Source organism: Leopardus geoffroyi, chromosome B3 (assembly GCF_018350155.1).
Source record: "Leopardus geoffroyi isolate Oge1 chromosome B3, O.geoffroyi_Oge1_pat1.0, whole genome shotgun sequence".
NCBI classification, from domain to species: Eukaryota; Metazoa; Chordata; class Mammalia; order Carnivora; family Felidae; genus Leopardus; species Leopardus geoffroyi.
In genome coordinates, this window is record NC_059337.1 from 139,228,616 (window position 1) to 139,240,831 (window position 12,216).

A 12,216-nucleotide genomic window follows, 5' to 3' on the forward strand; every position below is an offset into this window, starting at 1 on the left:
CAGTCGTCGGGGCCGCGTCCGCGTCGTGCCCTCCGGCGTCCTCGCGCGAGGAACGGCCCGCGGCCGGGAGCCTCCCGCACCGCTCCCACCAGACCCCCGACCCTCGCCGCGGAAGCGCGACGGCCCCGGGGCGGAAATTGCCGGCCCGCCGGCCGCCTCACGAACTACAGTTCCCGTGAGGCTGCGCGGGGCCGGGCGGCCTCGGCGCAGGCGCGCGCACGGCGTGCGTGGCGGCGTCAGCAGTTCTAGAACGTTGCTGTGGTAGCGCTCGGGCGCCATGTTAGGACGAAGGGGAAGGAGGAGAAGCGCTTAAAGCGGCGGGAGCGGTGCGGGAGTGGGGTTGGACCCAGGGCTGAGGCAGGCCCCCCCCTCCCTCCCGCCTCAGTGGATCATGCCCAGGGCGGCAGCGGCGGCGGTTGCGGGGGGGAAGTGACTGGGCGGTGCCGGCGCAGGAGACGATGCCGTTGTGAGTGATTTGTATTCTGTTTTCTCTAGCACGCCGGCGGGGCCTTGGGGGCGTCGGGGGGGAGGGGGAGGGGGTGGCGCGAGAGCCGGGCCCTCGGCCCGGGGAGGGGGGCGGGAGGCAGGCGGGAACGGGGCTCTTCCTGTTTCCTCACCCGCTCGCCGCCGCACTTCCCCTAGTGCTCGGTTCCCGCTTCCCCCCACCCCTTCCTGGCTCCGCGGCCGTCGGGCCGGGGGCCTTCCCCTTCCGGAACGGCCGGGGGAACCCGAACCTTACTGCGCCCGCTTCTCCGCCCCGTCCGAAAAAAGGAAAAGAGAAAACAAAACAAAACAAAACAAAAAAGCCAATGCCTGGCGGCGGGGAAGGAAGGCCCTGCTGGTCGCGGGGTCGGCACACGGGGTTCAGGTTCGCTCTCGGCGTCTCCCAGGCTCGTTTCGATGCTCTCTTCCTGGTCTGCCTCCGCCGCGTCCCTCTCTTCCTCCCGTTTCCAGGATGCCCAAATCGTGCGCCAGAGTTAACCCACTTCCACGTCCCAGCTTGCACGAGCACTGGCTAAAAGCGCAGTTTCGAGCGTCGAGCCTTGCTCTGTGTTTGGACCCCCCCTCCCCCGCCCCCAGGCTTTCCCCCACTCAGCCAAGGGGCACTTGCCAGGGTGTGTGTCCTCCGCAGCGCGTTTTGTTAGGTGTTGCTCTGTTTTGTTTTGGTAGGGCAGTCGGATTCATTCTGCTTGCCTTCTCCCTCCCGTCTCTAGTGGTGCTTTAAATTTTTCTCATTGTGGACTTCAAGCTAGTCCATCCCCGCCTTTCTGGTCTCTCGAGGGCTGCGTCTTCTCCCTTGCTTCCCTTGTCGGGCGTTTTGAAAAGTTTCTATTTTCTTTCTCTTTCAAAGAATGAGATGTAATTTGCGAGCTCATTGTTGGGATCGGAAGTAGCTTACAGTTGTTTTGTTTTGTTTGTTTTTCCTTTCTGCGTATATACAGCAGTGTCGAGGCCTAAATAGTGAGACTGCATTTCTTCCATTTATGAGGGTTCAAGTGTGAGAGTGCTCCTCTGAGACTAGACTGAATTATCTTCTTTGTGGTCCCCAAATGAACCATGTAATTGACACTGGAAGTTTTACTTAAATGCAAAATAAAGGTCTTCTGATTTCTAGGCACCTAATACAGCACCACAGGTTTATTTATTTATTTATTTTTTTAAGTAAAGACCATTTCTTTTTCGCAAATATCACTGATTACAGTTTTACAAGTTTATAGGTCTGTGTACTTGTGTGCGTGTCTGTCTCTTTACAGCCGAGGCCCTAACTTTGACACAGGCTTTAAGACGTCTATTGCTTTTTATACAGTATTTTTAAAAAGAATTTCATGCTCCTTCTCACCCGCTCCTGTCATTTTTAAAGGACCTGTCAACATTTCTGTAATGAGAATATTTGGTAGTTTTAATTAAATATGCAGACCTAAAATCTTAGAATCTGCAAGATCCCTGTTAATTGATTCATTCATCCTTTTAATGAAACGGTGGAAAGAGGCACTAGGAGCACTGATTTTTGTGGTATTTTCCAGATCAGCAATTAAATGTTTTTAGTGATGCCATGTGACTTCTTTGTGTTAGCTCACGTCTTACTGCTGTGCTTGAAAAGCAACTTTATGATAATCATGGCAGTGTTACAAATTGGTCAGTGATAGGAAATGTATGCCTTGAAAGGTTTTGATTAGAAATAACATAGTTGTGTCTTTCTCTTTAGAAAATAAAAATTCTTTTACACCTACTTTTTCCCAGCATTCTTTGAGGAAGGGAGGTGTACGTTTTCATTAAAGACCTCAGAGCAAAAATTTTTTTGGAAGTAAGTTCAAATGTATAAAATGGAAGACAGAGTTAAGGCAGCTGATTAATACATGGATGATTAGCATTCCAGTGTGTTTTTTGAAATGCTAACAATATGGCCAGCTTTTCATTAGCTGTCCCTTTCATTTTTAACCATAAGCGTAGTATACATTTAAGTAAACAACAGAAAGACCAGACTGCTTAGTTAAATACGCCTTTTTCCACATTGATTGGCTTTCTTTGTTTTTCATGTTCTGGTGTCACACTTGTCTTTCGTTTCATTTCTTTGAAGCTGTGAATTGTGATTTCAGTCTAGATCTTGTTTGATTTCCACTTGCAGTTTAGGGATGCCTGTCCTGTTAAATTTGGGTGGGTGGTTGTGTGTATAGACCTTACGGGAGTTGTCAGAATGGGTTAAATCAAAGAGTATTGAAGTTCGTTATAAAGCATTGTGAACAAGTATTCCTGTTTTGTCTAAAAAGCATATGTAATAGCATGTGTAATTTTGAAAGGCTGGTCCAATTTAAGAGTCATGGTGATGGGGCACCTGGGTGGCTGAGTCGGTTAAGCATCCGACTTCGGCTCAGGTCATGATCTCATGGTTCCTGGATATTAGGGCTCTGGTCTGACAGAGCAGAGCTTGCTTGGGATTCTTCTCTCTCTGCCCCTCCCCTGCTTGAGTGCACTTGTTTGCTCTCTCTCTCAAAACAAATAAATAAATTAAAAAAAAAAAAGCCATGGTGATGAAGCTTCCAGAAATTTTGGTAATCTTAGGATCCATCAATACAGTGTTTCTCTGGTAGGTATTGTTGACATTTATGGCCAGATAATTCTTTGGAGGGGTCTGTCTTGTGTGTTGTAAGGTGTTTGTTTGCTTATTTATTTATTTATTTTTAAATGTTTTTATTCATTTTTGAGAGAGAGAGAGAGAATGTGAGTGGGGGAGGAGCAGGGAGAGGGAGACACAGAATCTCCCAGGCTGTGAGCTGTCAGCACAGAGCCCTACACGGGGCTCAAAATCACGAACTGTGAGATCATGACCTGAGCTGAAGTCGGACGCTCAACCGACTGAACCACCCAGGAGCCCCCCAATTTTTTTTTTTTTTTTTTTTTTTTTTTTACAATAAATTTTTGAGAGACAGAGCCACAAGCGGGGGATGGGCAGAGAGAGAAGAAGTCGAAGAATCCGAAGCAAGCTCCAGGCTCTGAGCTGTCAGCACAGAGCCCTTCGCGGGGCTCTAACTGATGAACCATGAGATCATGACTTGAGCCGAAATAGGACACTCAACTGACTGAACCACCCAGGCGCCCCTGTTGTAAGGTGTTTAACAGCATCCCTGGCTTCAACCTGCTGGATTTCGGGAGCCCCGCCCCCCATCTCTCCAGTAGTGACAACCGAAAATGTCTCTAGATGTTGCATGTGTACCCTGGCAAGGTTCTTCCATTGCATTAATAGAATATAATGCCCTTCTGGAAACTATATTTTGATTTCTGCCCTACCCTGTGATGGGCAGATCATTATTTGCATGAGCTCAGTTCTGGCTATCACACTTACAATAAAAAGATTTTGAGGAGAGTAACCATTGTCAGTGGCCTAGCATTCATATAACATTTAGAGAATGTTGTTGAAGTTGCTGGAGGAGATATTTAACAAGATTTGGGGGAGACCATAGCTTTTCTCCCACCTATTGGGGGCTGTCAAAAAGTTTCATGAAGTTCTAATGGATAGAATGGGGGCCGCCTGGTGGATGGTAGTACCAGCGATTCTCAGAGTGGGAGCTGTGGGAAGGGGTGTCTCTGAGATCCTTTTAGGGAGTACATAAGATTCAAATTATTTTCATAATAGTGCTGGAATGTTAGTTATGTCTCTTACTCTATTGACATTTGCATTGACGGTGCGAAAGCTCTAGTGGGGAATGTTGTTCGTGCCTTAGGAAAAATCAAGGCAGAGAGAGGCACCATACTGTACTAGGAGTTCTTATATTTCTTCATCACACACGTACATTTCAAAATTTCTTGATGAAACGGTAAAACACGTTCATTTTAATCTTGACTCAAGTTTATGTCTTATATATGCCGTGGTAACAGAGGAAGTACACATGTATACTAAAAAGTTGCACACGTATGATTGATTTGTGAACTGCACTAGTGTTTTTCCTCACAGAGCTTTTTTATCTGAAAAAACAGATGATGAACCATGGGTTTTGACGTTTAACTTGACCGTGAAGTGATCCTGTCTCTTTAAGGAAAACAGCTGACAGCTTTGGTGGCCAAATGATAAATTTGAACTTTGTGACAAAAGCTAGAATTTTGGAAATCTTGTTTGTGTCATCGTGAGCTTGACAGTTTCCCCCAAATTAAAAAAAATGTTTCTGACTAGATTGGTGGTGATATTAACGATAGTTTTTTTAATTTTGTGTAATAATGTGTTGACGTTTGGAAGATCTGCATAATTTTGTTGTAATCAAATTGTACATTGGTAAAAAGTTCATTCAAAGGACAGGGTAGACCGATGGATTTTTTTTTTGTTAAGATTTTATTTTATTTTTTTAATTTATTTTTTTTTTCAACGTTTATTTATTTTTGGGACAGAGAGAGACAGAGCATGAACGGGGGAGGGGCAGAGAGAGAGGGAGACACAGAATCGGAAACAGGCTCCAGGCTCTGAGCCATCAGCCCAGAGCCTGATGCGGGGCTCGAACTCACGGACCGCGAGATCGTGACCTGGCTGAAGTCGGACGCTTAACCGACTGTGCCACCCAGGCGCCCCAAGATTTTATTTTTAAGTAATCTCTACACCCAACAGAGCGCTCGAACTCACAACCCTGAGATCAAGAGTGGCACACTGCACGGACCGAGCCAGCCAGGCACCCCTAGACTCATGGATTTTAATACATTAGAGTACAGGTGGTTTATTGATAATAGTTTGAGCTTTCATACTGTAATCTTTCATAAGTTACCACTTGTGGAGTTTTGGTGTAGTATCAAAGAAGAATATCCACAATTATTTAAAAAAGCTGTTAAAATACTCTTCTCCAGTGAGGATGGTGTGATGCCAGGTTTTCTTCATAGGTGTGTTACCAGAACAACCTATCAAAGGGATTAAATGAAGAAGCAGATAGGCGAATCCAGCTGTCTTTGATTGAGCCAGAAGTAAAGAGTCTTGCAAAAATATAAAATAGTGGGATTGTCTCACTAAATTTTTTGTTTTGGAGAACAGTTTTAAACAATTATGTTAATGCGTAATAGGTTTCTTGCTACTTAAATAAACATTAAAAAACATATCCCAGTTATAATTCCAGTGCAGTAAATATTGGCAGACATAATCCATATAAGCAAAAGTTCTTTGGGGTCCTCAGTAAATCTTAAGACTTATAAAAGAAGTCTGTAACCAGAAAGTTTGAGAACTTACAAATTGCTGCTGTACAGCAACAGCTAATAGCTTCCCGTCTGCTGTTTCCAATGGCGGTGCCATTGTAGCATCTCTGGGTGGCTTTTGGGCAGTCTGGAGGGATGGACACAGTGGTTTAAAGACTTTTTTGTTGTCCTGGGAAACAATGCATAGATAACCTTTAGGGAAGATAACTTAAAAAAAAAATTTTTTTTTTAATGTTTATTTTTGAGAGACCGAGAGAGTGTGAGCGGGGGTGGGGCAGAGAGAGAGGGAGACACACAATCTGAAGCAGGCTCCAGGATCCAAGCTGTCAGCACAGAGCCCGATGCAGGGTTCCAGCCCATGAACCGTGAGATTATGACCTGAGCTGAAGTTGGACACTTAACCGGCTGAGCCACCCAGGCACCCCTAGGGAAGATAACTTCTAACTTGGAGAGATTTTGGTTTTCAGATTTTAGGATTTAGAGATTTTTCTAATGAATTGCTTGCTGCCTAATAAATGTTGACTGTGGTTTTGAAATGTGGTATTTTACCTTAGGCCTGTTTTCAATTCATGCTTTTTGATGGGGAAGTTAGGAGATAAGGTGTGAGAATTGAGTAAATCAGTTCCTATTCCCTGATCATTCCCACCTCCAGAGGTGAAAGTCTTCTGGCCAGAATGAAGCCATTTGGATTCCTAGCTATTTCCCATTTTGATGGGGTGGGAGGCATGTTTTTTATTCTGTATGTTCATTGTTCTGATTATTCGGTAGCTTTTAAATGCACATTCTCAGTTTATGATTCACAGAACAGCAACGTTACAGGAGGTATTAATTCCCTATAAATAAATTGAGGCTTGAAGTAGTTACTTATCCAAGGTCTTAAGGGTGCTTACATTGTAAATTGGGGCTTAATTCAACTTTGGGTTCCGTGTTCTGTTCTCATTCTGGTACTATACCATCTCCTCAGAAACTGTTGGATCAGCTCAGTTGGGATCTATTCAGATGTCTTCAGTAGAGTTAATTTTCAAGATCATATTTCTTGCGTGTAGAATATTTGAACCTCAAATTTTTTTTACTGCCGACATGTATTTATTGTATTTGTGTATTATACATAAACTATAATATACTACAGAACCTAAGATCTTAGTATGTATTTTTAGTGTTATTTATTTAAAGCTACGTACAGCTTTACCACTCTACAGGCTCCTATTTTGTGACGACTGCCTTCTGTGGAAAGTGTTATTTTTTTTTTTTTATGTTTGTTTATTTTTGAGACACACACAGCATGAGCAGGGGAGGGACAGAGAGAGAGAAGGAGACACAGAATCTGAAGAAGGCTCAAGGCTCTGAGCTGTCAGCCCAGAGCCTGACACAGGGCTCGAACCCATGAACTGTGAGATCTTAACTTGCCCAAATTGGGATGCTTAGCTGACTTTGTAGGTGTTACTTTTTAATCCTTGAATTGTAGGTCTTCAGAATTGTATAACACTCTCAATTGTGGAAATTTAAGGATTTGGGAAAGGAAAAAGTGTAGGGATTTTGCTAGGTAACTTTATTTTCTTCCTCTTCTGTCACAGAATTATCTTTCAAATTTATATTCCATCTATACTTTGTCCAGAAATCAGCTCTGGCATTTTATGATGGCTTTTACAGTTTATGGGTTAAGAATAGTATTCCTGTCATTTTGGTCATCAAAAACATTTTGTATTTCCTGCAGTTAATGTTTTATGCTATGACTATACACACACACACACACACACACACACTTCTATGTATAAGTACCTATGTGTGTTATAATACTGTTATAATACTATATATTATATAGTATGTACTACAAAGCTATGATTATATATGTGAACATACATGTATATATATGTTTAAGTTTATTTATTTTGAGAGAGAGAGAATCCCAAGCAGGCCCTGTGCTGTTGGCATAGAGCACAGTGCAGGGCTCCATCCCTCCAGCCGGGAGACCATGACCTGAGCTGAGATCAAGAGTCAGAAGCTTAACCAACTGAGCCACACAGGCGCCCCAACAGTATATTTTTGACTACTCTTTTCTAATACATCTTTATACCTTTTCAAATTCTGTTATATTTACATTGTCTTCATTTTCACGTTGTACTTGGAAAACTGATGCATGAGTACTGTGGTCTGGCTATTTAAAAAGACATTTTTTTAAATATTTATTTTTGAGAGAGAGAGAGACAGGAGATGGAATGTGAGCATGGGAGGGGCAGAGAGAGGGGGAGACAGAATCTGAAGCAGGCTCCAGGCTCTGAGCTGTCAGCACAGAGCCCGATGTAGGGCTCAAACTCAAAAACTGTGAGATAATGACCTGAGCCAAAGTTGGATGCTCAACCAACTGAGCCATGCAGGCGCCCCAGGTCTGGCTATTTTTTTTACTTCTCCTAGTCTGTTGGGAGAGGGGGCAAGAAGGCAGTTGGAGGTGCCCTTAGGAAGGAAGAATAACTTGGCTATTATAATTAACAAGTACCTGCATAATCAGCCTTGGCATTTCCAAAGTTTGCCTTTGGGATTCATCATAATTTAGTCCCTTGAGCATGAACTTACTGGACCCTGTACTTACTAAATATTGGCTTATTCACTTGGAATACGTATTTTAAGAACATAACAAGTAGTTCTAGATATGTTTGGTACCGCTTAACAAAGAACACATGGCAGATAAATTAGTGATTCTTGGTATAATTTCTTAGTGATCAAATACATTGTCTTGTCTGTATGCTTGACTAAGCTACTACTAAAATCAAAACATTCAATGTTAGGGGCGCCTGGGTGGCTTAGTCGGTTAAGCATCTGATTTTGACTCAGATCATGATCTCATGGTTCATGAGTTGGAGCCCCGCGTCAGGCTCTGTGCTGACAGCTCAGAGCCTGGAGCCTGCTTCGGATTTTGTGTCTCTGCCTCTCCCATGCTCGCTCTCTCTTTCTCTCCATCTCTCTCTTTAAAAAAACAAAATTTTTTTTAAATTAAATTAAATTAAAAAAAATTAAGCGTTCCACATTAGACTTCTTGTGAAAGTAATTGTAATATTTCTGCTAAGGATTAATATTGAGTGCACATTGAGACATTTTAGAAAGATCCCTTATTCCTTTTCTGTCTGGTGTCCTTTTCTTCCTGTGTAATCCGGATGGGCACATTTTGTTATGTTTAAGGCTAAAGCCTCTTTACAGCAAATCACACTGTGGTGAAATGTTACGTTGAGTAAGTTTTTGTGATTTACCGATTGCTTCCAAAGAAGACTATTAAACAAGTTAAGCTTTCGATTTTAGCTCAAATAACTAAAACTAGGAAGAAATGCTAAAGTGTTTTCTATTGGCTAGTAGCTTTGGATTTGGAGGCAGTTGACTTTGTTGGTACCATACGCCACAACATATTCCACATGCTCAGTATGAGGAAGCAGGGATTCATCAGTAGTATGAGCTTTGTTTAAATTGGGATGCAGTCATTACACATTAACCATTTGGGAAAACACCATTGGTGACTTGTCCTTTCCTTTTCTGTGTTCGTCATCTGCCTGGACTGCCTCCCCCCACCCCATCAAAGTCATTCAGAGTGCACACACCTCCTTAACGATTTTCTTTGGCATAGCTTCGATTCTTTGTTTCTGTAGTATTTATTTTAAGCTTTTACTTTGCACTTGTTTTTTAAGGATCCCAGACCAAATTTGAGATTGTCACCCGGAGCAGAGACAATTTTTATATTCCTGATTTTAGTGTTGTATTTCATAACATATTTAGGAATTCAGTAAATTCAGCCTAATAAATACTATGCTTTCTGGCAAAATTAAGGTAAATGAGAAAAAGAAGCTTTTAGAAAAACTGGATTGATACAAAATTTTATAAACTTGAACGCTTTAGCAGTTTTCTGGAGCAAGAAAATGGAGCATGATTTTCTTTGTATTTACTATTTCTAATCACAGTATTGCACTGAAAAATCCATTTTTTAAAATGTTATTTATTTTTGAGAGAGAGATGAAGCGCAGTGGGAGAGGGGCAGCGAGAGAGGGAGACACAGAATCCAAAGCAGGCTCCAGGCTCCGAGCTGTCAGCACAGAGCTGGATGTAGGGGTGTGAACCATTGAACCCCGAGATCATGACTGGAACCAAAGTCCGACTAACTGACTGAGGCACCCACATGCCCTATGAAAAATCCATTTTTTGAAACTTTGTTTATTTCACTTTAAAATAATGTGCTTTGATTAGCATAAACTGATTTTAAAAATCTAATAATCAAAATGCTAATTATTGTTTTCAATTAAACATTTGCTTGGTGTTCCTTGCTGCCAGGGAAAAATTTTAGGGGATGATTTTGGCCTTCTTACTATCACTAACTTAATTTTATGGTGAATAGTAGAATTAGATGATTTTGCCTTTTGTAGGACATCATTAAATTTGTTTTTAAAAATAATTTCATGGTGCTGAAACAAACCTTTAGAAAGTGCAAAGTGAAATTCTATCTTAGTTCTTTTTGGTGTGTTTTTATGCGTTTATAGACATAATAAATTTTTCAATATATAAAACTGTGTTTTGTGAAAGATGTATAAAGACAGCTCAGCATAAAGGTTACAATTATAGTTAAATGCCTGGGTTTTTATCCTGGCCCAGTGAATTTAGGTAAGCCGGTATTTGTTTGTTTCTTCTTTCCTTTCCTTTATGTTTATGTATTTTGAGAGAGAGAGAGAGAGAGAGAGACCGACCGTGAGCAGGGAAGGGGCAGAGAGAGGGAGAGAGAGAATCCCAAGCAAGCTCATTGTCAGCGCTGAGTCCAACTGTCACACGAATTGAATCGTTGAGGTCAGGACCTGAGCCAAAATCAAGAGTCTGACACTTAACCAACTAAGCCACCTGGGCGCCCCTACTTTCTTCCTCTGTAATATGGAGACAGATACAGTAGAGTTGCTAGGAACAATTGGGAATATTGTAAAGTGCTTGACCCGCTACCTGGAATATATTGAGGTTTCAATAAATCCTATTATCATAATTATATTCCACAATTTATTTCACCTGATATAGTGTGACCATTTTTGCATGCTACTACGTGTAATAATCACATTTTTCTTTTTATATGGCATTGTATTACATTGTAAGAATGTAGTGCAATTAATCAGTCCTATGTTATGTTAATAGATATTTAGGTGGTTTCCAGTTAGTGCATTGTATACAGTGCTCCACCGAACAGCCTTGGATATCTTTTTGTATTATTCCTATGAGGAAGGTCAAATTCTGGAAGCTGTGGGGTCAAGGAGGTATTTAGATACCAAGCATTCCCCCTCTCCATAGAGTATAACCCTGGGATAGACACTGTTCATTTCAAGTTTATTGTTGCTGTACAGGAGTTTGGACCCATATTTGGCCGTCTTATAATCTATTGTACCCCTATCCTAAAGTGGGTGGAAATTTGGATTTTTATGTTCTATTTCATATACTAAAACTGTGTTGTGAGTTAAAGAGAAGATGTCTCACAATTTCAGGGCCTTTTCTTTGAGTCTTGTGTCCTGGTATCCCTAGTATTGCTAAAGGTGAAGTTGCTGGATACAAACTTTTTTTTATTTTTTTATTTATTTTTATTATTATTATTTTTTAATGTTTATTTAGTTTTGAGACAGAGAGAGACAGAGCATGAACGGGGGAGGGCCAGAGAGAGAGGGAGACACAGAATCCGAAGCAGGCTCCAGGCTCCAAGCCGTCAGCACAGAGCCCGACACGGGGCTTGAACTCACGGACGGCGAGATCATGCCCTGAGCCGAAGTCGGACGCTTAACCGACTGAGCCACCCAGGCGCCCCTGGATACAAACTTTTAAAAAGTTGACACATGCATCTTTTATTTTAATGAACATTGCCATATTGCTTTTAAAGATGATGTTCACTTCCTCTGTGATTGTGAGGAGTGCTCATTTTCTTACAACATTACCAATATTGTAGGTTTATAATAAGTCTTTCATTTTTACCAGATGTATATCGTTGTTTTTCTGCAGTCTGACAGAAAAATGTTTGTCCTGATTTACTTGCCTGATTTGCAGTGAAACTTTTTAGTTGCTTTAAAAAAAAAACTCTATGCATTATGACTCCGCATAGGTTGCATGTATTTTCCTCACTTAATTGTTTTAACTTTATGATACATTTTTGTTATATAAAAGCTAGAATATTTTTACATAGGTAAATCTTTTTGTGTATTTTTGAGTTTTGTGTATCTTAAGCATGGCTCTGAAAATAGTGTTCTTAATTTTTTTTAACTTTGAAATCTCTCTAATTTTTCAATATTTTGAAATAATGGCATCTGAAATATACATTTTACAATGAGTAACCGAACCCATTTGAATATTCCTACTTTCCTCACTGACTTGAAATGGTTATTCATATGATTTGTACAAAGATTGATCAGACTTCGGATATATGGGCACAAAACAAGTTAACAAATCATACTATACTATATACTTACACTATTTGAGTTAGCTTTACAATCATGTACCCTAGTGGTTGTTGATATTTCAGTGTGTACTGATTAAGTCAGATGTCTAAACTTAGAAATA

General features: G+C 41.3%; 1 protein-coding gene across 15 annotated transcripts in view; it reads left to right on the top strand.

Moving 5' to 3' along the window:
• Positions 1-211: 211 nt before the first annotated feature.
• The window catches only part of PAPOLA (poly(A) polymerase alpha), a 63,168-nt gene continuing 51,163 nt past the window's right edge, over positions 212-12,216 (top strand). For 8 of the 15 annotated variants that reach the window (XM_045452013.1, XM_045452020.1, XM_045452018.1 and 5 more), the window contains exon 1: positions 212-466. In XM_045452013.1, the coding sequence (XP_045307969.1) occupies positions 459-466 (8 nt within the window). In that variant the 5' untranslated portion in view covers positions 212-458. Of the gene's footprint in view, positions 467-742; positions 869-12,216 lie in introns of those variants that run through there. The other 7 variants (XM_045452012.1, XM_045452023.1, XM_045452011.1 and 4 more) reach the window with 5 other exon arrangements.